The following is a 26,239-nucleotide window of genomic DNA, read 5'->3' as shown; positions in this document are numbered from 1 at the left end:
AGCTATGCATGCCTACAAAACAGTAATCTGAACACACATATATGAAATATTTGTGCTCAACTTCTTAATGCCTGTTCCTTTTCTACTTTTATTCAAACTATAATATTTCATCATTTATCATATCATTGAACATTTAGATGTTAATGTTTTCAGCTAATTCCTTGTTTAGGACATTTATTTATTTAATCTTTTTGAGTCATTTTCTTTTTAACTGCACTGCTATTCTGTAAGATTAGCTGTCATGCTTTGTGTCTGCAGGTTGTCAGACTGTTTGATCACAGACGAAGCTTGTGGTTCTCTCGTCTCAGCTCTGAGCTCCAACCCTTCTTATCTGAGGGAGCTGGACCTGAGCTACAATCATCCAGGACGGGAACAAGTAAAGCAGCTGTCCGCTATACTGAAGGATCCATACTGGGGACTCAATACTCATAGGTATTCTGCTGCCCTCAGGTGAATGTATGGCTATTCACCCTATGCAGCGAGCTTAACATAAGAGGAGATGGTTCCAGGAACGACAGGACACATCACTTTGTCTTTGTGTCTTTAACTGAAGACCGTTTTTTCCTCTTTTAATTTGTAAGACTGTGAACATACAGTAAAATAATATGTAAGCATCAGTATTTACATATTTTGTAACCAAAAACAAGTTACCAACATAGCTTTTCTTATACTTTACATTCAGCATAAACATCTTTCCTTATACATTCAAATAAGCTTTTAAGTAACATGAAAGTAACAAATCTTACAGAAAATAAAGCTAGACAGTGCTTACTTACAGATTATGGTTCAACAAACTCCCCAACGATGTAAACTGGGCTTAAAGTTGTGCAGGTTGTTTTCTGCTCCATGCGTTTTCTCCCACTGCCTGTGTGAACTTTGCCTGCTGCTTATAACACATCACCAAAAGGGGGCAGTGTAGTGCACACAAAATAACTAATGAAGAAGCCACAAAACTCAAGGGGTAGTACTGCCCACTGGTGGGAAAACTGAGAAATGCCCCAGCCAAAGAAACCCAATAAAGCAACAACAGAGGGCCAGAATAGGTATAGAGAAGCCCTTTGCAGCCACAGCCAGTCTCTGATATAACCGTAATAAACAACATTTCTTTCTGTCTTTTATTCCCTCTGGTACACTTGCCTCATTGCTGGATGATATTTGGACATCAAACATATATGAGCTCCATCAAAAGAGTTAAACTAAAGCATTAGTCACATGTAATAATTAAGCATCAGCATTTGACTTCATCTAATTAAAATGTGTTGCACTGCTATGCTGCTGCTTCTGACAGTTTGAACTACCAGAGGCAACACTGCAGACATTGAGGGCAGCTACAAGTAGCTGTGGATCCCACAGGCAAATGAAAAACATGAAGAGGCCGCTAGGAAAGCTGTAACCACCAAGTACCTGCAGAGGGTCAGGCAAGTCCTGAGGAGTCAGCTGAACGGTAAGAACAAGATCCGGGCCATCAACACCTGCGTCCTGCCCGTGCTCAGGTACTCTGCTGGGATAATAAGCTGAAGGAGGAGATAGAAGCCACTGACATCAAGACTAGAAAGCTCCTGACCATACATGGAGGGTTTCACCCCGAGTCCAGCATCCTGAGGCTGTACGCTAAGCGGAAGGAAGGAGGCTGGGGACTGGTGAGTGTCAGCACCACAGTCTAGGATGAGACAAGGAACATCCAGGAATACATCACGAAGATGGCCCCAACTGACAGCGTGCTCAGTGAATACCTCAGGCAGCAGAAACCCAAGAAAGAGGAGGAAGGCGAGGAACCATCATGGAAGGACAGGCCCCTGCACGGTATGTACCACCGACAGATAGAGGAGGTGGCTGATATCCAGAAATCCTACCAGTGGCTGGACAAAGCTGGACTGAAAGACAGCACAGAGGCACTAATCATGGCAGCACAGGAACAAGCTCTGAGCACAAGATCCATAGAGGCTGGGGTCTATCACACCAGGCAAGACCCCAGGTGCAGGCTGTGTAAAGATGCCCCTGAAACAATCCAGCACATAACAGCAGGGTGCAAGATGCTAGCAGGCAGGGCATACATGGAACGCCATAACCAAGCGGCCGGTATAGTATACAGAAACATCTGTGTCGAATACGGCCTGGAAGTTCTGAGGTTAAAATGGGAGATGTCCCCAAGGGTGGAGGAGAATGACCGAGCTAAGATCCTGTGGGACTTCCAGATACAGACGGACAAAATGGTGGTGGCTAACCAACCGGACATAGTGGTGGTAGACGAAGAAGACGGCCGTAGTGATCGATGTAGCGGTTCCGAATGACAGCAACATCAGAAAGAAGGAACACGAGAAGCTAGAGAAATACCAAGGGCTCAGAGAAGAGCTCGAGAGGATGTGGAGGGTGAAGGTAACGGTGGTCCCCGTGGTAATCAGAGCACTAGGTGCGGTGACTCCCAAGCTAGGCGAGTGGCTCCAGCAGATCCCGGGAACAACATTGGAGATCTCTGTCCAGAAGAGCGCAGTCCTGGGAACAGCTAAGATACTGCGCAGGACCCTCAAGCTCCCAGGCCTCTGGTAGAGGACCCGAGCTTGAAGGATTAACGGCCCGCAGGGGCAAGCTGGGTGTTTTGTTGATATATATATATCTATATATATATATATAGATATATATATATATATATATTAAGTATAGTAACTTAAGTATAGTAACAAAACACATACTTCCCACCTCTGCTTTTGTTACAGTTGCTAGAAGACAGCATTTTGACATTTGTGAAGAATGAGCTGAACAAGATCCTAATGGTTCTTGGTGCACATGACCTTGAATGTTTAGAGGGTCAGAGGGACATTGTGGACATGTTGGAGGGTGATGATGAAGAGCAGAAGAGAAACGTCACAGAGGCATTTGTAAAGATCACGCTGCACTTCTTGTAGAGAATGAAGCAGGATGAGCTGGTTGAGCATCTTCAAAGCAGTAAGACGATATCTCTAAACTGCAGGATAATTAAATTATTTATTATCTCAGTGTATGGGACAGTGTGTACTCAAACCTGTATTTTTTTAAGGGGAATGAAATGAACGAAACTGACCAACAAATATCCCAAATTTCACCATTTTGAGAGATAAAATGTGATTTTGATTGAATTAAATTCAGTCCAGTTTTTTTTCACAGCACCAAATCACAACTAAAGTCACCTGAAGGCACTTTATATAGAGCAAGCACTTGGTAATAAGGGAAGGAAAAGATCAGTTCTAACAGGAAGAAACCTTTGGTAGAACTAGACTCAGAGAGGGAAAGCCATTTTCCACGACTGCTTAGGGGTGAGGGGAAGAAGACGGCACAAAAGACAAGCTGTGCAACGGGGCCAGGCATTAATAATAACTAATGATTAAATGCAAAGGGAGGTATAACAACATAGCAAAAGGTGAGTGAAGAAAAAACACCAGGGGGTTTATCGCAGCATAACTAAGGGAGGATTCAGGGTCACCTGATCCAGCCCTAACTATATGCTTTATAAACCTAATCTTAAAAGTAAAGAGTTCAGTAGTCTCTGTCTCCCAAATCCAAACTGGGAGTTTATTCCACAGAAGAGGGGTCTGAAAGCCCAAGGCTCTGCCTCCTAAAACATAAAAAGTTATAAGATGTTTTATCTAACATTTCAAATTAAATAATATTGATTTATGTAACTTATTTACTGTGTCTTTTCAGACATGTTTGCTCCAGTTTGTCAACATAATCTTAAATCTCAACTGAAGAAGAAGTTCCAGTGTGTATTTGAGGGGATCGCTAAAGCAGGAAACCCAACCCTTCTAAATCAGATCTACACAGAGCTCCACATCACAGAGGGAGGGACTGCAGAGGTCAATGATGAGCATGAAGTCAGACAGATTGAAACAGCATCCAGGAAACCAGACAGACCAGAAACAACAATCAGACAAGAAGACATCTTTAATGCCTCATCTGGAAGAGATGAACCAATAAGAACAATGTTGACAAAGGGAGTGGCTGGCATTGGGAAAACAGTGTTAACACAGAAGTTCACTCTGGACTGGGCTGAAGACAAAACCAACCAGGACATCAAGTTCATTTTTCCATTCAGTTTCAGGGAGCTGAATATGTTGAAAGAGGAAAAGATGAGCTTGGTGGAACTCGTTCATCACTTCTTTACTGAAACTAAAGAAGCAGGAATCTGCAGGTTTGAAGACTTCCAGGTTATGTTCATCTTTGATGGTCTGGATGAGTGTCGACCTTCTCTGGACTTTCACAAAACTAAAAACCTCACTGACCCTACAGAGTCCACCTCTGTGGATGTGTTACTGACGAATCTCATCAGAGATCTAAAATCAAACAAAAAACATAAAATCCGAGTAGAAATAGTTATATTTTTTACTGTAACAACCACAAACATGTTTATTGAATCATATTTCATAACTTTGAATGCAAATATAAATTGTCAATTTTAAAATCATATACACAAGTTTTGCAAACAACAAATGTGTGTGCATAGACTGAACTACAGATGATGATTTGAGGCGTGTTAAAATCTTAATGTTAACAGACACTCTGTATCCTGAGTGCTAAACAATATTAATCTCACTAAACCTGCTCAGTGTTGTGTGATGACATACTGTCTCTTAATATGTATGTGATAATAAAACCACTCTCATTGTTGTTATATAATTATGATTCCTATATCAAAAAATGTAAGAGTCATGTGAAATTTTAGTGCACCATTTTTAAAGAAAGTTTTACATTTTTATAAAGTCTTTTCAGACAAGATCAGATTTTGTACATTTACATGATTAAAAATGATGTCTGTAAACTGATTTGATTTTCACATGTATTTCATACAATCCAAATATGCACCATGTTTTACATCACACCTTTATTTCTGGCATTAGTTCATTTAAAATAAAGAAATGACCCTCACTGGTATCTTTATTGTCATGCCACCTGACTGCAATGTTATTGCATGACTACTGTGAAAATCATTACAACATCTTTATGTTTAGACTCACACATGAAGTACAAAATCAGTGCAGTTATTGCAAAAATACCAAAAATTAACAAAGTTGACTCACAACTTTAAAGTAACTATTACAGCATCACTTTATTTTTTCACTATTTGAAAATAATTTAATCACGATAAATAAATCTGATGTGTAAACATTAGGATGACTGTTGCATAGCTTCAATCAGAGCTCCATAAAACAAAAATCTGCAGAACTTTCAGAAACAGTCTGAGATGCGCTCGTCTCTATAGAAATACTATTTTTAATAATGACATAATAAAGAAATACAATAAAGCAAAATAAAACATTCTAGACCATAAAACCACAGGTCCCTGATGATGATGACGATGATGATGATGATGATGGTGACGAGTGCTTCACCAGATCTCAAACTGCTTGTGTTCCTTGAAGGCTGCTCTGTGCACGATGTTGTTGCTGTAGAGTCTAGAAAGAGACCAAAGCAGAGAGAGCAGACGTCACTCATTCACTCAGAACAACATGAATCCATGTGAGCTCAGACTGTGAATGATTCCTCTGAGAGTCTGAGGAGAAACTCCTTCACTGATGGAGACTGATTCATGTTGGCTCACCGCACACAGTCGATGGAGGGGTTGATGGAGAGCAGCTGCAGTAACACATCAGTCGAAGCATCAGTGATCTGATTGTGACTCAGACTGTAACACAAACACAACAAGTGGCTCTAAGTGATCGCTGCACATTATATTATTGTAGTATGTGTGAACCAGCTGATGGTTATTGGTGCCTCCCAGAGAAGGATCAGTGTGTGACACTCACTCCAGGACTTGGACTTTGTGCAGACGTGTGATGAGAGGGAGCAGCAGCTGGTCAGTGAGCTGACAGTGACTGAGGTCCAGCTCTGTCAGCCCTTCACACGAGTCCAGCATCTGGACCAAAGCCCCACAGGCCCTCTGATCCAGCGTGCTGTGACTGAGATCCAGCTCTCCACCCAGGGCTCTACACAGGGACACCGCCCGCCTCACTGTGTCCCTCTCACTGTTCACAGGAACCAGAGACAGCAGCTGGAGGAGGACAGTTTTACTGACTCTAAACAGGACAAACAGAGCAAAGAGAAACTGTCAGGATGCATCAACAACAGTGTGAACGAGCTTCTCTCTGGTTTAGACTCTTCTGTGGTCTTTCCCACCTCAGGCGGACCCTGTGGAGGACAGGAAACAGCAGGTCCAGCACGCTGTCCTCCACCTCACAGTCTCGCAGGTCGAGCTGTGTGTCCCGGCTGCTGTGTGTCATGATGGTGGAGACGGCCCTGCAGTCATCAGCAGTCAGACTCAGAGGCTCAGGCTGATCCTCCTCTGGTAGCTCCACACAGGAGGAGCAGGACAGATCCAAGCTGTGCTGCAGAGTCCTCAGCAGGCCTGACGCTGCCTCCTGCTGGACGTCACAGGCAGCACAGCAGTGGATGAACCTCAGCAGCTGATTCCTGTCAACACTGCAAGGAAAACACATGGAGACAGAAAAACTAAAATTATAGATGCTGTGAACAAACTGCTAGCTTCAATAAAATGTGTTAAAATCTTTGAAACTAAAGGATTTTGAGAACAGCATCTATGAACTAGCAGTAAATACATTATTGTAATTAGATGTTGGATTTATGCACTCTCATGTTATTAAACTAGTGACAAAGTCACACTGAGCCCAGTTTTGCCAATAAGCCTTCAGCTTATAGTTTGAGCAACTGATAAAAGTAGCCAACAACAGATTCATGTAATATTTCTAATTATAAAATGACTAATGATTAGTAAATATCATTCATTATTATTTGAAGGCAAAATTAATTAACGATCAATTTGTGGATACAGTAAAGTTTTACTGTGTAACTTTTATTATCTGTAGTTAACATGTTTTATTTATTTTAAAGACTTTAAAAGTTTCCTTCTAGTTTCTTGTTCAGCTGTTCAGAAAATCTTTTCCACGCAGTAAAAGTCAAATGTTAGTTTATAAAACAGTGCACTGTAAGTATGTTATAATGATACAATTTATTTTAAGAAAGTAAAAAATAAATTAGGTAAAGAAATCAGTCCTCCATGACAGCGACTGAATAAAGTCCAGTGTGTTGTTCAGCACTCACACAGGTGCAGCACAGAGAAACGAGCTCTAATATCTGACCTGAGATGAGAAACTTTGTCCAGCATGAAGAGGATGGACTCTACTCCCTCTGCTGGTATGGAGGTCCACAGGAGGTTCAGTTTGACTCCGTCTCCGTGTTTGAGGATGAAGATCAGAGCAGCACAGTCCACTGAGTCCAGCTCTCTGCAGCTCAGGTTGATCACATGACCAAATGACCTCAGTAAACTGGGTACAGCGTGACTGTCATGAGCTCTGTAGAGCTCTCTGATGGAGCTCAGCACAAAGCTGGGACTGGGCCTGAAAACAAACAGTTTATTTCCAACTTTGTTTAAAGGATCCATAAACTGCTGATTAAAGATGAGACAGCATTTCAGATCCTCCTGATTAAACAGCAGAAACTGTGTTTGGTAAAAGATCAAACTACATTCAGCACCTTTTAAACACAATCCTGTCCAGAAAGGGAAGCAGACGTGTGGTTTCCTCCTGTAAGAAGAGGTTCTTCCTCAGGTTCACAGTGATGGTCTGAGCTGACGACTGCTGCAGCAGATAGTGAAGAAGCTCCCAGTTCAGACAGCAGGAGGTCAGGTCTCCACCAACCTTACTCAAGAAGGACAACGTCAAGTCCTTGTCCTGGATTTCATGGAGGAGACACAGAACCTGCTGGAAGCTCTCTTCACTCAGTCTGCAGAGATCATAAATATAAAATAAGCTTTAAAGTAAAAATCTACATTTTATTTGGCCTGTGATGTTCAGGAAAGACATTTACTTGACTGTTAGAGGACCATCATGGAGCAGCAGTGTAATGAGACCCTGAGCAGGGATGCAGGTCTCAGTCAGGTCTAACCGTCCGACTGTCCAGTATCTCAGCAGGGAAGCCAAACTACTGACAGCCCTCAACATTACTCTCTGTGATGGTCGGGCTTTCTTAGGCAGAAGAGAAAGCTCTTCAACAGCCAGCGGACAGACCACTCTGCCTCTTCTTACCCACTGAAACAGGAGCAAGGACATGTCGATGGAAAGCCTGAAGATCAGAGAGACAAAAGAGCAGAAATGATGAACACCAAGAACTAAAGATTCAAAGCGGACAGCAGATAAATGGTGTTAGAAGAACAAGAGAGTCATGATTTCACTTCCTGCCTCAGACTGTGTAGTTGTGTTGCGTGTCTAAAGAGGAGAGCGGCTCCTCTGGCAGACATCTTGCTGGGTGTGAGGATGAGATCCACTTTAGAGCCACACAGTTTGAGAACTCTCCCCACAGACCAGCAGCTTTTCCTGTGTAACTCTCCTGTTAACAGCAGCTGGAACCCCAGGAGCTGCAGCAGAGACTCCAGCTGCTGGGCCTCCTCTCTGGATCTTACAGACATGGATGTACACACACTCTGGAAGAAGTCTGGATCACAGCTGAAACACAGTGAAGATGAAATCAGAGAACATGCTGGAAACATTCTGCAAATGAAAATATTAATTAAAATCTGTCTTATTTACCTGAGCTGTGAGATATAAGGCAGACACTGCAGGAAACTCCTCAGTACACTTTCTTCTTCTTCTTCTGGCCATTCTCTCAGCTCCACTTGTTTCTTCTCTGGTTGGAGTTTCAGCACTTCCAGGAGGATGGAGGTCTTTCTCTTTGAGAGGTTTATGGACCAGACTGCAGGAGCTGACTGGAAAAGTGACTGTAATGATGGAAGGAGACTCAAGCCTGTTTTAGTCTCATAAGAGTACAGGTCCATGAGGAAGTCAAACTGTTTCTCTTTCAGAGGTCTGTTTTTGTATGTGCACACTGATGATAACAGCTCCAGTATCTTCTCTCCTGTCTGCTGTTCTCTCTCTGCTGCTGCACAGAACAGATTCACAAAGAACTTTGTTCTGTCTTCATCTGATGTCTTTCTATCAACACTGGAACAATAAGAAGGAAACATTTAGTGATGATTTGATGTCAGCTGCATTAAGACATATATAAAGCAAAGTAATAAATTGGGCAGAGGATCAAATAATTATTTCCTGCGCTGTAAAAAGGTAGAATACTCTGTGTGAGAACAGCTGTGATATAGTGTTGTATTAATTCATATATTTCAGAGTATTTTGAGAGTTGTCCATGTGTGTCCTGTGGAAATCACATATTTACTAACATTTGCTGAGACATTAATTCATTTAAATTTTGATTCATTTACTTTTGAAAGTTTGCAAAATTATATTACATTAATATTTTCTGCTGCTGAAGAAGAGTCTTAAACACAAAGTGGATCATGTTGAGCCTCCTGTCAGAGTGTTTAGTTTCACCAAACTAGCTCTCTTTGTACCTGGCTATATCACCATGGTAACAGATGCTGAACACACAGCCTGGTTTAGATCAGGTTATGTTCAGAGTTTCAGATTAAAATCAGCTGTAAGTGCCACATTTTCTCTGATTCTGTTATTTCCAGTCTGCTCTGAGTGTGATGTAGAGTCTCTGCTGAATCAGTACGTGTTATATATACAACCTGTTGATCTGTATCAGTCTGACTAACAGCACTGAATGAAGCCCAGCTGTAAGTTAAAGCAGCACAGTCTGTGTGTCACATGGTCACACAAGTTTACATGTATTCAGCTGCTGATGCAGTGTGAAACAGATGTGGAGCCTAATCTGCTGTTTAGTCCATTTATCACAGAGAAGATCCCACCAATAACATGAACTTCACTTTGATGTGGTGACAAACTAAAGAGGTTTCCTCGTCTCCTTCATCAGATTGTGTGTCAGACCTGAATGCAGCGAGTAACCTTTAATGTTTAAATGGATGAAGGTTAAAGTCTCACAGCTCTAATGTGCAGCTGTCAGCTTACAAATAAACTGCAGCACAGAGCGCTCAAACACATATATGCATTCATTCATTCATTCACTTCTTCATAGATCTTTATCATCCATTCATGTGATCATGTTTCTGACTGATGAAGGTGGCATTCGATTGGTCCATTTGGTGTGGAAGAAGAGACAAATAACAAATCAAACTCCTCCTTCTATGTGAGTGTGGACAGAGGCTGAAGCTGAGTGAACACAAAGTTTTGACTCCACATTGTGACAGCTGTTATCTCTGACTGCAGCTTTAGGTTTCATCAAGCCAGCGAACACAAAGAAAGCCTGGTTATGATGAACCTGCTTCATTGTTCAGCCCTCTGTGCAGCAACAGACGCTTGATCCTGTTTTATCTTAAAGTTGATGTGACATGTTTTTATTCTTTTAACATGGCTGTGTTATTGTTACTGTTTGATTCTTATTAAACATCATTTCATTATTGTCACACAGACAGAAGACTGTCACATGTTTCAAAGTGGAAACTGATTGATTTAGTAAGTCAGACAGTGAAGCTTCAAAAACAGCTCAGCTCTTTCATTTGAATGTTCACGGGACTAAAAACTCAAGTGAGTGTTAACAAGAAGTCAGTAAGAAGAAGAAAACATTGAACCCTGATCTTTAGTGAATTTACAACATTTGTGTGAAATGAAGGATCAATGTGGATAAAACTAATGTGGCACTATAAAACTGATAGCAGAGAAATATTACATTACAAATCATAGAACGGAAAATATTTTCACTGTTGATGTAAGTAAGCATCTCATCTTGTGTCGATTTAATCATGTGAAGAACCTGAGCTGTGAGATAGAAGGCAGATAATGTTGACAAAACGTTTTGCACTGTCAAAGGCACCTACGGTAACACCCAAAAGGCAGACGACAACGCTAACCATCGCACAAAAAGATTTCTGGACATGCTAAAGGAAGGTAGAAGTTTCCGTATTTTTCGGACCGTAAGGCACACCGGATTATCAGGTGCGTTAAGTGAAACAAAACAGTCAGATAAGTCTTTAAGAGTCTTTAAAGAAGAGAGAAAAGTGTGAAAATGTTCATGCCTGTCTGAGAAAACTGTATAAAGTGTGTAGTGAGGGGTTTTAAAGCCTTACAACATCTATAATAATTGTAAAAAATGAAGTTGGCTACTTCGTGGATTTCACCCATCGCGGGTTATTTTTAGAACGTAACTCCCGCGATAAATGAGGGAACACTGTAATTAACATATTGCTTCATTGGTTTACCATGCAAAGCAATAGTCCTGCAATTCATCTGAAGGTGCAATACTGTATGAAAATAATCTACCATCGTTTATGGTTTATTCATGATATCTGATAAAAATTGTGAACCTTTGATGAACCAATAAGCTGATTGGGATTCAATAAATTACATTCCATGATTAAGCAGCACTGTAAAGAATATTTTTAGAAATTAGAATTAATGGTTTGTGCTTGTTCTGGTTAAAGCACTTGCATTATTTACATGGAATGTGATTTTAATCAGTGATAGCACTGTTGTTTACAGGCTTGGTTTTTCTCAGATCGTGAGACCTGGATTTCTTCCTTGCCAAGGGAGACGGTGAGCTTTTCCCTTTGAAAGAACCATAGCCATTCCAGGTTGGCCCAGAAGGGCAGGTTGCTCTTCCCTCAAGAACAATTGCAACAGTGCGGTCGGACGAAATCGCACCAATCACAGACATCTGACCTTCTGGATTTCACTTAACTAAACACTGACTATTAAGCCGGCATGACAGACATATCTGAGCTCAGATATGATTCTGGGGTATTACTGTTATTGCTGTTATTGTATTCTATTTTCATATTGTCATTCCTGTTTATGAAATTGACGTTTAATACAAGTCAAAACAGTTTTACCTGTGACTCCAGTCATTCTTCTGCACCTTAGTCCTCCTATGACTCTAGCTAGTGGCACATTTTTCCTTTTACTTAACTTCCCCTACCCTATCCTTTAGTAGCCTACATAGATAAAAACTAATAAAAATAAAACTGATAACAGAGCAATTACAAATGCATACAAGGTACAAGTTACAATTAAGTTATAATTGATAGAACGTAAAATATTTCCAGTGTTGTTTCAGGGAGCACTTCATTTAATGTAGAGTTAATCATGTAAAGTACATTTCATTTACCTGAGCTGTGAGATATAAGGCAGACACTGCAGGAAACTCCTCACTTCACTCTCTTCATGTGAGCAGCCTGTCAGCTCCACTTGTTTCTTCTCTGGTTGGAGTTTCAGCACTTCCAGGAGGACGGAGGTCTTTCTCTCTGAGAGGTTTATGGACCAGACTGCAGGAGCTGACTGGAAAACTGACTGCAATGATGGAAGGACACTCAAGCCTGTTTTAGTCTCATAGTCCTTCACGTCAGAGCACATATCCAGGAGGAGATAGCACTGATATTTCTCCAAATCATCATCATCATCAATGGCAACAAAAGGGAATTTATCAAAGCTGCACACTGATGATAACAGCTCCAGTATCGTCTCTCCTGTCTGCTGTTCTCTCTCTGCTGCTGCACAGAACAGATTCACAAAGAACCTGATTTCTTCATCTGAATCCTCAAAATCAACACTGGAACAATAAGAAGGAAACATTTAGTGATGATTTGATGTCAGCTGCATAAAAACAACCACACACTACTGATGGACTCCATCGTGTCCTTCCTGTACATAATGAAGCTCCATGTTAAACACATCTTCCATCAGAGCAGCTGAACACTGTTTTACACTCTTACAACACAAACACTCATCCTGCTCTAACACATCTGCTACATCTGCAGGTGGACACACAAAGTGATGAAGACTCTCTGCTGTCTGAAATCTTCATCTGCTGCTCACTATAGAGCTGCTACCATCATCATCATCATCATCATGCTCAGCAAAGAGATTATTCACTTGATTTCCCTGTATTGTACTTCTGGAAGTTCTGATAAAATAAACTGAAAGTGAGGTCTTCTTCTTCTTCACATCATTTCATGATTCTGCTGCAGGTCAAACATGCAAGTTTCCATCAAACACATGTGTGCACTCCAACACTCTCCTCTCTGCTGCATGAGCTCAGTCACATGCTCACCTTCTTTCACACAACTTACATCAACTTATTGGATTTAACATGAAATCAATTCATTTCTACATCTATCACATCTAAATCAAATTCAACCTTTCTGATGAGAACTTCTTATTTTAGATCCTGTTTCATCTGAGATTTATAGAAAACATGAAACTTCATAGCAACAAACAGCTGAACAAGTCAGTGAAACACAGTGGTGTACTGAGCACGTTTCCCTCTGAAATATGACAGAGTCTGAATACATTTACAATATGATCCATGTAGATAAAGTCACAAATATGATGCTGATGACAAACAAATAGCACAAGACAAAATCATCACTTTACAATTTATGGAGCTTCAAATATTTCCATCACTTCATTTCACAGCACATGTTTTCTTACAGATATTTGACACATGTGAAGAACATTTCATTTACCTGAGCTGTGAGATATAAGGCAGACACTGCAGGAAACTCCTCACTTCACTCTCTTCATGTGAGCAGCCTGTCAGCTCCACTTGTTTCTTCTCTGGTTGGAGTTTCAGCACTTCCAGGAGGATGGAGGTCTTTCTCTCTGAGAGGTTTATGGACCAGACTGCAGGAGCTGACTGGAAAACTGACTGTAATGATGGAAGGACACTCAAGCCTGTTTTAATCTCACAGTCCTTTACGTGGGAGTACAGGTCCAGCAGGAAGTCACACTGATATTCAACAGCTATCTGTCTGTAAGTAAAAGGGAAAGTTCCACGTTTGCACACTGATGATAACAGCTCCAGTATCTTCTCTCCTGGTTGCTGTTCTCCATCTGCTTCTTCCCACATTAACTTAGTTTGGCTTGAGAGTAAAAATAAAGGAAAGAAACTGGAAGGAAAATTGAAAAAAAGCATTCAGTAACTGGAAAGAGGTACAAAAATATTTAACTGAAAAAATATACTAACATATTTTACCTTATCAAACGAAAGCAGCTGAAACAGATTCATATAGAAAAGAAATCTCAGTTCTTTGTATTATAGTTTATTAAAAAATTTTTAAAAATATAAACATTTGGGATTTTCTTCTAAGAACAGCGTGTCATAAAAGAGTGATACCGATTCAGTATAGCAGGGGTCTCAAACTCGCGGCCCGCAGGCCATTTGCGGCCCACGTCACCTCTACTTGCGGCCCGCATATTGATGTGAAGAAATATTTTTTAAAAATTATTATACGAAAAATGATTTAATACGACGGCAGAATGTTACAGGCATGGCCCTTTAAGACTGTAGCCTCATGGGCGGTGTAGTCCATGCTGCAGGGAGAACGTGTGGGACCGCCCCTCCCGCTGTGTGTGTGTGAGCGTGAGGGAGGGAGAAAAAGGAAAGTGAAAAGTACGAGGTGCTACCGAGCAGAAACGGGAGATGGAAGCATCGGAACGGAAGGTTGCCGGTTCAAGCCCCGGCTTGGACAGTCTCGGTCGTTGTGTTCTTGGGCAAGACACTTCACCCGTTGCCTACTGGTGGTGGTCAGAGGGCCCGGTGGCGCCAGTGTTCGGCAGCCTCGCCTCTGTCAGTGTGCCCCAGGGCGGCTGTGGCTACAATGTAGCTTGCCATCACCAGTGTGTGAATGTGTGTGTGAATGGGTGGATGACTGGGTGTGTAAAGCGCTTTGGGGTCCTTAGGGACTAGTAAAGCGCTATACAAATACAGGCCATTGACCATGTAAATATAAAAATAACCACTGCAGCCAAAAAGAGTGCCTGACGAGCCCAGTAAGCTATTAAGACTTGACTTTACACTGTGTTCGTGTTTTCCTCCAAAACAATAAGTTCTGCTGGAGCAGCCTTTCACTCTTTCTGTCTCTCACTAGCAAAGTTGACCCAGACAGTAAAGCTAGTTCCCGGCTACGAGTCCGATACGGAACCCAAAGTATTAGCCAGAGGTCTCCTTACCACGGTTCGGAGCCGTGGACCTGGCCGAGGTAACAAGAGAATTCAAACATGTTGAGGGCTGTGTTAGTTCAGTGAGAGATTTATTTGGAAAGAAAACAATTTTCACTTGCAGTCGAAAACTAATGTGTACGCTTATGCCTGCATTTTTATTTTGTTAAATACAAACAAAATTGTAGCAAAAGTGCTGCCACGTGTCTGGCCAGAAAGAGCTGTTTATTTGGTAGTTCAATGAAACTACTGCACTATACTGTACTATACTGCAGAGTGACTGTCTGCTGCTCGTCAAATACATTTCATTGCAATGTTGACCCTGTGCTAACTTGCGTATGACAAATGAAACTGAAAGGCTTCAGATAGTTAACAGTGAAAAAAAAATTGTGTTCATGTTTGCAATTTTGTCTTTTGGAATTAAATAAAAAAAACCCAAAACACCACATTTTAGGAAATATTAGTGGGTGTTTTTGTGTTTGGTTTTTTGTACTACTTGGACACTAAAGTGGCCCTCCAAGGAGATGATGTTGCCAGAAGTGGCAGGGGTCTCAAACGCAGTATAGTGTATTTTAAGTTAATGTAATTTTTCAAATCGGAAGTTTCTAACCTCAGCTAGGGCCAATGAATTAATTAGGTTTTTGGGTTGTTGTTTTTTTTTTTTGCTTTGGCCATTTCACTAATTCCAAGGAACGATTACACCGTTTCCTGCTGTTATGGAAATTTAATTAACAAATCTACAGACAAGGTAGTTAACACCTTTAATCCTGGGAAAGACACGCTTAGCAGCCGCATGCTTTCTCTAATGATGGGCTTAAGATCTTGTATTTTGGCCAGCTTCTACGGGATTGCGCTCTGGCATGGGCACAGGTGGTGCTGTGTGCTAATCCTGAAATAACCTATGACAATTTTTTGTCTCAGTTTCGGAATGTTTTTGATAAGGCGTCCCTGACTCATCCCTCGAATACCGATTGCTTTGGAGCAACCCTCATCTCTGTGAACAGGTTGCCCCCTCCCCCCCCAGCATATTTCTGTAATATACTATGCTATGATTAATTTAACCTGGTTTACATCACAACAATCCATATGTAAAGTCAATCATGTAAAATTACATATTTCTTCATACAGATTTAATCATGTGAAGAAGATTTCATTTACCTGAGCTGTGAGATATAAGGCAGACACTGAAGTAAAAGCAGTACTTCACTCTCTTCATGTGAGCAGCCTGTCAGCTCCACTTGTTTCTTCTCTGGTTGGAGTTTCAGCACTTCCAGGAGGATGGAGGTCTTTCTCTCTGAGAGGTTTATGGACCAGACTGCAGGAGCTGACTGGAAAACTGACTGTAATGATGGAAGGACACTCAAGCCTGTTTTAGTCTCATATTCCTTCAGATGGGAGTACAGATCCAGCAGGAAATCACACTGATATTCATAATCCAGGTCTCTGTCACTATACGGGAATGTTTGATATGTGCACACTGATGATAACAGCTCCAGTATCTTCTCTCCTGTCTGCTGTTCTCTCTCTGCTGCTGCACAGAACAGATTCACAAAGAACCTGACTGCTTCATCCGGATTTAACCATTCAGGATCAACACTGGAACAACAAGAAGGAAATATTTAGTGATGATTTGATGTGAGCTGCACAATCAAACACGACTGATGGACTTCATCTTTCTGACTCACAACACAAACATTAATCCTGTGTGTGAAATCACTGGATTCTGAAATGTGACTGTCATTTAATTTGCTGTCTGACTTTAGACAGCAAAACATTAAATATCAACAATATAAAAACACAGAGTGGAACAACAACATCTACACTTCATATCTTGTACAACAGCAGCTTCACCTGCTGCTCACATCATACACGTGGAAATCACATATTTACTAACATTTGCTGAGACATTAATGAATTTAAATTTTGATTCATTCACTTTTGAAAGTTTGCAAAATTATATTACATTAATATTTTCTGCAGCCGAAGAAGAGTCTTAAACACAAAGTGGATCATGTTGAGCCTCCTGTCAGAGTGTTTAGTTTCACCAAACTAGCTCTCTTTGTACCTGGCTATATCACCATGGTAACAGATGCTGAACACACAGCCTGGTTTAGATCAGGTTATGTTCAGAGTTTCAGATTAAAATCAGCTGTAAGTGCCACATTTTCTCTGATTCTGTTATTTCCAGTCTGCTCTGAGTGTGATGTAGAGTCTCTGCTGAATCAGTACGTGTTATATATACAACCTGTTGATCTGTATCAGTCTGACTAACAGCACTGAATGAAGCCCAGCTGTAAGTTAAAGCAGCACAGTCTGTGTGTCACATGGTCACACAAGTTTACATGTATTCAGCTGCTGATGCAGTGTGAAACAGATGTGGAGCCTAATCTGCTGTTTAGTCCATTTATCACAGAGAAGATCCCACCAATAACATGAACTTCACTTTGATGTGGTGACAAACTAAAGAGGTTTCCTCGTCTCCTTCATCAGATTGTGTGTCAGACCTGAATGCAGCGAGTAACCTTTAATGTTTAAATGGATGAAGGTTAAAGTCTCACAGCTCTAATGTGCAGCTGTCAGCTTACAAATAAACTGCAGCACAGAGCGCTCAAACACATATATGCATTCATTCACTTCTTCATAGATCTTTATCATCCATTCATGTGATCATGTTTCTGACTGATGAAGGTGGCATTCGATTGGTCCATTTGGTGTGGAAGAAGAGACAAATAACAAATCAAACTCCTCCTTCTATGTGAGTGTGGACAGAGGCTGAAGCTGAGTGAACACAAAGTTTTGACTCCACATTGTGACAGCTGTTATCTCTGACTGCAGCTTTAGGTTTCATCAAGCCAGCGAACACAAAGAAAGCCTGGTTATGATGAACCTGCTTCATTGTTCAGCCCTCTGTGCAGCAACAGACGCTTGATCCTGTTTTATCTTAAAGTTGATGTGACATGTTTTTATTCTTTTAACATGGCTGTGTTATTGTTACTGTTTGATTCTTATTAAACATCATTTCATTATTGTCACACAGACAGAAGACTGTCACATGTTTCAAAGTGGAAACTGATTGATTTAGTAAGTCAGACAGTGAAGCTTCAAAAACAGCTCAGCTCTTTCATTTGAATGTTCACGGGACTAAAAACTCAAGTGAGTGTTAACAAGAAGTCAGTAAGAAGAAGAAAACATTGAATCCTGATCTTTAGTGAATTTACAACATTTGTGTGAAATGAAGGATCAATGTGGATAAAACTAATGTGGCACTATAAAACTGATAGCAGAGAAATATTACATTACAAATCATAGAACGGAAAATATTTTCAATGTTGATTTCAGTAAGCATCTCATCTTGTGTCGATTTAATCTTGTGAAGAACATTTTATTTATTATTATATTTATTATTATTTTTCGGACCGTAAGGCACACTGGATTATAAGGCGCATTAAGTGAAACAAAACAGTCAGATAAGTCTTTAAGAGCATTTAAACAAAAGAGAACAGTGTGAAAATGTTCATGCCTGTCTGAGAAAACTGTATAAAGTGTGTAGTGACGAGTTTTAGAACACTGTAATTAACATATTGCTTCATTGGTTTACCATGCAAAGCAATAGTCCTGCAATTCATCTGAAGGTGCAATACTGTATGAAAATAATCTACCATAGTTTATGGTTTATTCATGATATCTGATAAAAATTGTGAACCTTTTAATTCAATTCAGTTCAATTCAATTTTATTTATATAGCGCCAGATCACAACAAAAGTCGCCTCAAGGCGCTTTATATTGTACAGTAGATCGCACAATAATAGATACAGAGAAAAACCCAACAATCATATGACCCCCTATGAGCAAGCACTTTGGCGACAGTGGGAAGGAAAAACTCCCTTTTAACAGGAAGAAACCTCCGGCAGAACCAGGCTCAGGGAGGGGCGGGGCCATCTGCTGCGAACAGTTGGATTGAGAGAAGAAAAACAGGATAAAAACATGCTGTGGAAGAGAGCCAGAGATTAATAACAGATATGATTCAATGCAGAGAGGTCTATTAACACATAGTGAGTGAGAAAGGTGACTGGAAAGGAAAAACTCAATGCATCATGGGAATCCCTGGAAGCCTACGTCTATTGCAGCATAACTAAGGGAGGATTCAGGGTCATCTGGTCCAGCCCTAACTACATGCTTTAGCAAAAAGGAAAGTTTTAAGCCTAATCTTGAAAGTAGAGATAGTGTCTGTCTCCCGAATCCAAACTGGAAGCTGGTTCCACAGAAGAGAAAAGATTTTTAGAATATCAACAAATTAAATCCATAGTAAAAAAGAAATTTAACCTCAGTCAAGTTGAATTGCAAACACCACCAAGCGTGGTACATTTTCTTACTCTTAAATCTTAGAAGTTGAAATATGGCGCCGGTGAGGTCGGCTGCCGTGCTGGATGCTCTGCCCCAACTTCTCCACTTTTTGCGTTTTTTCACCACTTTTTGCTATATCTGCCATAATCTTGCATGGGAATCATGCAAAACACACAAATTCGCTACAGTAGAGACACTCTGGTTTCTATTGGTCTACAATACACGAACATTTCACCATGTTTAACTCCGGACCCAACCTGGCCAAAGGAGATCCTGAGAGAGAACAAAGGACGCGACCCTAAGCGACGGCCTCGAGGGAAACGAGCCGGCATCAGGAACAGGCTACGGGCTCGCGCACACCGCGCACCCATGCCCAGTATCCTGCTAGCCAATGTTCAATCCTTCGAGAACAAGCTTGATGACCTCAGAGCCAGAATCAAGTTCCAGAGAGACATTCGGGACTGCAACCTCCTCTGCTTCACCGAGACTTGGCTGAACCCAGTGATACCAGACCACGCCGTGCAGCCGGCGGGGTTCTTTTCGGTTTACCGCATGGACAGGACAATGGAGTTGGGGAAGAAAAGAGGTGGTGGAGTGTGTTTGATGGTGAACAACAGATGGTGCGACAGCACAAACATCTCCCCACTCACACGCTCTTGCTCGCCCAATCTGGAACTTTTGATCGTTAAATGTCGCCCTTTCTATCTCCCTCGGGAATTCACTGCGGTCATTGCCTGCACTGTTTACATTCCGCCTCACGCGGACTCGGACACTGCCTTATGTGAGCTGCATGAGGCTCTCACACATCAACAAACACTTCACCAAGATGCCGCACTCATTGTTATGGGAGATTTTAACAGAGTGAATCTCAAACGGACATTCCACAACCTTCACCAGCACATCAACTGCCCCACCCGGGGCACTAGGACATTAGACCACTGCTACACCCCGTTCAAGAACTGTTACAAGGCTCAGCCCCTGCCGGCATTTGGAAAATCGGATCATGCCGCCATCTTCCTCATGCCTGCCTACAAACAAAGGCTAAAGCAGCAACCACCAATCAGGAGGGAGGTCGCTCGCTGGACAGACCAATCAGTGGCCGCGCTGCAGGACGCACTGGATGACGCACTGGATGACGCAGACTGGGACATGTTTCGGCGCAGCTCTGATGACATCAACATGTTTACGGAAGCGGTTGTGGGATTTATTGGGAAACTAGTGGACGACACAGCAGAAAGAACTATCATCCGAACGTTTCCCAACCAGAAGCCGTGGGTGGATAAAAACATCCGCGACGCTCTGAGATCACGCACCGCTGCCTACAATGAAGGGCTCGTCTCCGGTAATATGGACCTATACAAGGCTGCGTCCTACAACGTGCACGGTCAGAAAGGCAAAGCGGAGCTACGGGGAAAAACTAGAGTCACAGCTACGACAGTGCGACTCTAGGAACCTGTGGAAAGGACTGCGGACTATAACGGACTATAAACGACCAGCTTCTTCAATGATGAATGCCGATGCTTCACTGGCTGATGAGCTGAACACGTTTTATGCTCGCTTCGACGCCGCAGCAATTAAAACAACAAACGGCTGCGCGCGCTCGGAGTGCACCAGTGAAGACAATGTATTCATCATCACAGAGCATGCCGTGAGGAACACCTTCAGGAGGGTGAACACCAGGAAGGCAGCAGGACCAGATGCAATCCCAGGCCGGGTCCTGAGAGCCTGTGCTGACCAGCTAGCACCGGTGTTCACGGAGATCTTCAACCTCTCCCTGACCCAAGCAGTGGTTCCCACGTGCTTCAAACAGTCCATTATTGTTCCTGTTCCAAAGAAACAACAGTCCGCTTGCCACAATGACTACCGTCCAGTAGCACTGACTTCAATTGTGATGAAGTGTTTTGAAAGACTGATGAGAGATCACATCACTTCTTCACTTCCTGCCACCATCGACTCACTTCAGTTTGCTTACCGGACTAATCGTTCCACAGACGATGCCATATCTCATCTGCTCCACACATCCCTGAGTCACCTGGACACTGGCAGAGGGAATTATGTTAGGATACTGTTCGTGGACTACAGTTCAGCATTCAACACAATAATTCCCTCTAAGCTTTTCACCAAGTTGACGGATCTAGGACTCAGCTCATCACTGTGTCAGTGGATCCTCAACTTCGTCACAGACAGACCCCAATCAGTGAGGGTGGGAAAACAAGTCTCCCCCTCCATCTCACTCAGCACTGGAGTGCCTCAGGGCTGTGTTTTAAGCCCCCTGCTGTACTCACTGTACACTTATGCCTGTGTAGCCACATCAGACACCACCTCCATTGTCAAGTTTGCTGACGACACTGTTGTTGTAGGCCTGATCTCCGACAACATCGAGACGGCCTACCTGGAGGAGATTAGGAACCTGGAGACCTGGTGCCAGGAGAATAACCTCCTCCTAAACATCAGCAAGACTAAGGAGCTGATCGTGGACTTCACTACAAAGCAGGCGAGGAATTACAAACCCCTCATCATCAGTGGCACGCCAGTGGAGAGAGTGGACAGTTTCCGATACCTGGGTGTCCACATCACTCAGGACCTGTCATGGTCCTGTCACATCAACACCCTGGTTAAGAAAGCCCGTCAGCGTCTCTTCTTCCTCAGAAGACTTAGAGACTTCCATCTGCCACTGAAGGTGCTCAAGAACTTTTACTCCTGCACCATCGAGAGCATCCTGACGGGAAACATCTGCACCTGGTTTGGGAACAGCACCAAGCAGGACAGACGAGATCTGCAAAGAGTGGTGCGCTCGGCCGAACGCATCATTCAATCAGAGCTCCCTGACCTGCTGTCCATCTACACCAAGCGGTGCAAGTCCAAAGCTAGGAAGATTATGATGGACCTCTCCCATCCCAACAATGGACTTTTCTCACTGTTGAGGTCTGGGAAGCACTTCCGCTCCCTTAAGGCCAAAACAGAGAGAATGAGGAGGAGCTTCTTCCACCAGGCTATCCGGGCCCTGAACCAGGTGTAGGACTGGACTCTCCCACACACATCACATCACTATAAGACTGGACTCTCACACACATCACATTAACACACGCACCACCACACATTTCCTATAATTTATAATCTTTATAATCTCTTTCTGCTATTTGCACATTTTTTACTGTAAATTTCTAAGTTAATTTGTAAATTTTGTAGTAACCTGTAAATTGTAAATACTGTAAAACTTTTTTCTGTCATTTAATGGTCGGGCATTGTACAGCTACAAGCATTTCACCCCTATGTCATACTGTGTATGGTTGTGTGTGTGTGACAAATAAAATTTGAATTTGAATTTGAAATCCCCCAAATTATTGTCTAAAATATACAGAACACTTTCTGAAATAGATGAATCAATATCCCTTCCTATTGCAAAGTGGGAAGCAGATTTGTCAGTCGGCTTAGACCAAAACCTCTGGTCTCAGATATGCTTAAAAACCTTTAAATTGATTAGAAATCCCAGTCTGCAATTAATACAATACAAAATACTACATAGAGTGCACTATACAGGTCATCGGATGTTCCAGATGGGCTTTACATCTTCTAACAACTGCTCACACTGTCAAGGCAATACACCAGACAATTACATCCACACTCTTTGGTTCTGTCCACCAGTGCAGAAGTTTTGCCGCAGGATATGTGAAGACTTATCAAAATGTCTGAAATGTAAAATTCCAACCTCCCCTTTAGTGTGCTTGTTGGGCAAATTGGATGATGTCACTACAGAAACTAATACAGTCCAGATGGTTTTTACTGCCCTATGCATCGCCAAGAAAACGGTCCTCATTAACTGGAAAAATAAAAATAATCTTAATTCTAGCCAATTTAGAAACCATCTAATAGATCACATTAGTCTCGAGACAGCCTCTGCCAACACATTAGATCAGTCCCTCTGGGCTCCTTTGATCGGCCGTGGTTTGGTCCCACCTTCGCCATTGTGGTTGATGTGGAGGTAGGGACAGGCTTAGGCCGTCTGGAGAATCCCTAGGGACGTTATCCCTGGAGGGCTTAACCCAGGGGGTGTGGTCATAACCTGGTTAGTGGCTCTGGTTGCTCTTAGAGGGTGCTCTCCTTGTGGCTACGTGCAGCAGGGCTGGGGGAGGGTCTGTGCTGGCGGACATAGGTTACTGGCCTGGTAGCCTGGCTGCCCCTGAGTGAATCCAGGGCAGGCGTGGGGGCTTGGGGTTCGGGGGTGCTTCACCTCCGTGCTAGGGCTCTGGCTGGGCCTTGGGGGCTAAGGTCCTTGTTGGTGTGTCGCCGAGGTTGTGGGCGGGTGGGTGCACGGGGGCTCAGCCCTGGCGCAGGGGGCCTCTGGCGCATCGGCCTAACTAGGGGGCTCTTCAACTGACAGGGAGTTTGTTCCATCCTTGCAGGAGTCCACTCTGCAGGTGGGGGAGAGTCATAAGAGAGGTGGAGAATAAACTTAACCTGGGTGTCTACTGTCTTTTGCAGTCTGGGAGATGATTGAATGTTAGGGTGGGTACAGTTTCCTCTGCGGTGGGGTCGGGTGGACTGCCCCGGGTCCTGTGGGGCTGGGCGGTCCTGCTGCCGTGGGCCCCGATCTGGATGGGCCTGGGCTCCCTTGCCTTGGTGGGTGCCGAAGGACGGGGGTGCCTACTGGGGTCAGCGGGGGAGCTGGCCCCAGGGAGGGGCATCTTGCTCCTCCCTTGTTTTCCTCCCCATCCCCGGCTGCCTCCATCTTGATGCTCCAACACACCCACCCACACAAGTGGGGCCTTGGGGTGCGGGTGTGTCACCAGGGTGCAGGGGAGGCATTCCCCCCCCGTCCCCTTCTGGCCACCTGTGCCTCAATTTTATTCCACAACTTAGACATCCACATTACTCACAGTCTCATAACACATACATATAGGGCCTTGAGGGTGGGCATGTTAACGGCATCCAGTGGACGGTCTGTGTATTCAACCCCACCTCTGGCGCCGGTGCCCACCTCTCAATTTTAAACCCATGTAGACATTGAGGATTCTCGGGAGGGGCCGTGCTAACACCTGCTGCTCTCCGGCAGCAGCACCATGCTCTCCCGTGTTTTAAATGCACCTTAGAACAACACACAGCAACACTACACATGAGCGAGAGGAGGGAGATTTGGGGTCTTCACACACCCCTGTTCTCTGCTGGCCATCGGGGCGGGGGGGCTGGGAGGAAGTGTTGGCCGTCCAATTGGGATCTGGGATGCGGGGCCTCCCTGCTGCTGCGGAGCCTGGGGCGGTCTGCTTGCCTCCACCCCGGGGGAAAGGGTAACATCTCCTGGGTCTAGGTGCCGTTTCCCCCTCCAGGGTCGAGGGTACCTGGACCTGGAGTATAGAGTTTGTTTCGGGAGTGTGATTGTGTGTACAGTGTCCATGTATGTCTATCCCTACGTTGGGTGAGTGCTGAGTATTTGTATATGTGTGAACGAGGGTGGGAATGCATGTTTGTGTCTGTGTGTGCCTGTTTGTCTGTGTTTATATGTCAGGTCGGGTCTTACACTCCACCTCTCTGGGAACTCCCAGGCCCTCCAAAGGCCTATCTCCCCTCACCACACTCCCTGCCGGTAACTGATGCCCTCAGAGGTCGATGCGTTGGTGGTTCTTGGTGTCCGGGGCTGGGCGCTCAGGTATGTACCAGCTCACACCCGGTGACTACTTGGCGGGGCCTGGTGCCTGTTGCTCGGTCAGGCCTCTTCCGGGTCAAAGGGGGCCCTCGGGCCTCCGGTCTCTGGCCTGTGGCTCGGTTCACTCTGGCGCAGCTGGCTGCCGGCAGAGCCGGCGGGCACGCCAGTGCAGCCCCCTCTGGCTTCTGCTCCGTGGCTACTGGGTGACCCATCATCTGGAGCTCTCCTCAGCTCTTCCCAGGAGGGTGGCACGGATGCCCCTCCGGTGGTCCTCCTTGGGCTCTCGCACTCTGGGGCATCTGGATGTCTGGAGCCTGGATCTCCTCCATGCCTGCTTCATGCCCTGGGGGACAGGGCTATGGCTCTCTACATCCTCTAGCAGATCGTTACATGAGGAAACCTTTGAATACAAGCGCGCTGATCCACACAGGTGTGCACACGGGTGTTCACTGTTCATAGACATAAACTACACCTTTATTGGCTGCTATTTCCAAGCACAATGTGCGCTGTCGGTCCTGCTTGCTACACAACAACATTCAATATTTAATATTTATTGCTGTTTACACTTAGCTAGATTAACGTGATGGTGTTGTGTTTAGTATGTTGCTCTGTTTTGGGGTTTTTTTTTGCTTGTTTTCTCTTCTTTTTCTCTCAACAGGTGATCCAGGAGATTTTTTTTTCTCTTTTTAAGTGCCCTTTCTCACTGCCCCTCTTCCCTTCTGTTTTTCTTTTCCTTCATCTTTTTCATCTTTCTTTCTCCCTTTCCTATCCCTCAGTCATGTCTGTCCCGTCTGTAACAACTGAAAATAAAATAAAATAAATAATAACAACAAAGGTTGATCAAATGGACCAATACGGCAAGGCCGTGATGGTAAAGTAAATCCATTGGGTATCCTTGTTGGTCTTCAGACAACAATTCTGACGGCTAAAGAACCAAATGGGACAGGCAAAAGAAAAAAAAAAAAAAAAAGATAAGATGGGGCCTGATTATTTAAGACCTTGTATGTGAGGAGCAGGATTTTGAATTCAATTCTGGATTTAACAGGAAGCCAATGAAGGGAAGCCAAAACAGGAGAAATATGCTCTCTCTTTCTAGTCCCTGTCAGTACTCTTGCTGCAGCATTTTGGATTAGCTGAAGACTTTTCAGCGAGTTTTTAGGACATCCTGATAATAAAGAATTACAGTAGTCCAGCCTGGAAGTGATGAATGCAAGAACTAGTTTTTCAGCGTCACTAAGAGACAGGATATTTCTAATTTTAGAGATGTTGCGCAAATGGAAGAAAGCAGTATTACATATTTATTTAATATGTGCGTTGAAGGATATATCCTGGTCAAAAATGACTCCAAGGTTCCTCACAGCAT

The 26,239-nt window shown here is 43.3% G+C and overlaps 1 protein-coding gene and 1 long non-coding RNA gene across 2 annotated transcripts in view; both read right to left on the bottom strand.

The window, feature by feature from the left end:
- Positions 1-4,338: 4,338 nt before the first annotated feature.
- Positions 4,339-26,239, bottom strand: part of LOC102077781 (uncharacterized) — a 160,465-nt gene continuing 138,564 nt past the window's right edge. The window contains exons 4-11 of the mRNA XM_025903349.1: positions 8,226-8,489; positions 7,855-8,109; positions 7,522-7,770; positions 7,128-7,385; positions 6,148-6,450; positions 5,778-6,047; positions 5,573-5,656; positions 4,339-5,426 (exon numbers count right to left, since the gene is read on the bottom strand). Coding sequence (XP_025759134.1) covers positions 5,360-5,426; positions 5,573-5,656; positions 5,778-6,047; positions 6,148-6,450; positions 7,128-7,385; positions 7,522-7,770; positions 7,855-8,109; positions 8,226-8,489 — 1,750 coding nt within the window. The 3' untranslated portion in view covers positions 4,339-5,359. The remainder of the gene's footprint in view (positions 5,427-5,572; positions 5,657-5,777; positions 6,048-6,147; positions 6,451-7,127; positions 7,386-7,521; positions 7,771-7,854; positions 8,110-8,225; positions 8,490-26,239) is intronic.
- On the bottom strand, positions 8,655-16,086 carry LOC112843938 (uncharacterized). The gene is made up of 2 exons (XR_003216488.1): positions 16,050-16,086; positions 8,655-8,984 (listed from the first exon to the last, which is right to left on the bottom strand). It is a non-coding gene; the product is annotated as an uncharacterized LOC112843938 (long non-coding RNA).

Source organism: Oreochromis niloticus, linkage group LG23, assembly GCF_001858045.2.
Source record: "Oreochromis niloticus isolate F11D_XX linkage group LG23, O_niloticus_UMD_NMBU, whole genome shotgun sequence".
NCBI classification, from domain to species: domain Eukaryota; kingdom Metazoa; phylum Chordata; class Actinopteri; order Cichliformes; family Cichlidae; genus Oreochromis; species Oreochromis niloticus.
The sequence above is the reverse complement of the archived record's forward strand: the minus strand, read 5'-3'. Positions and strand labels throughout refer to the sequence as shown.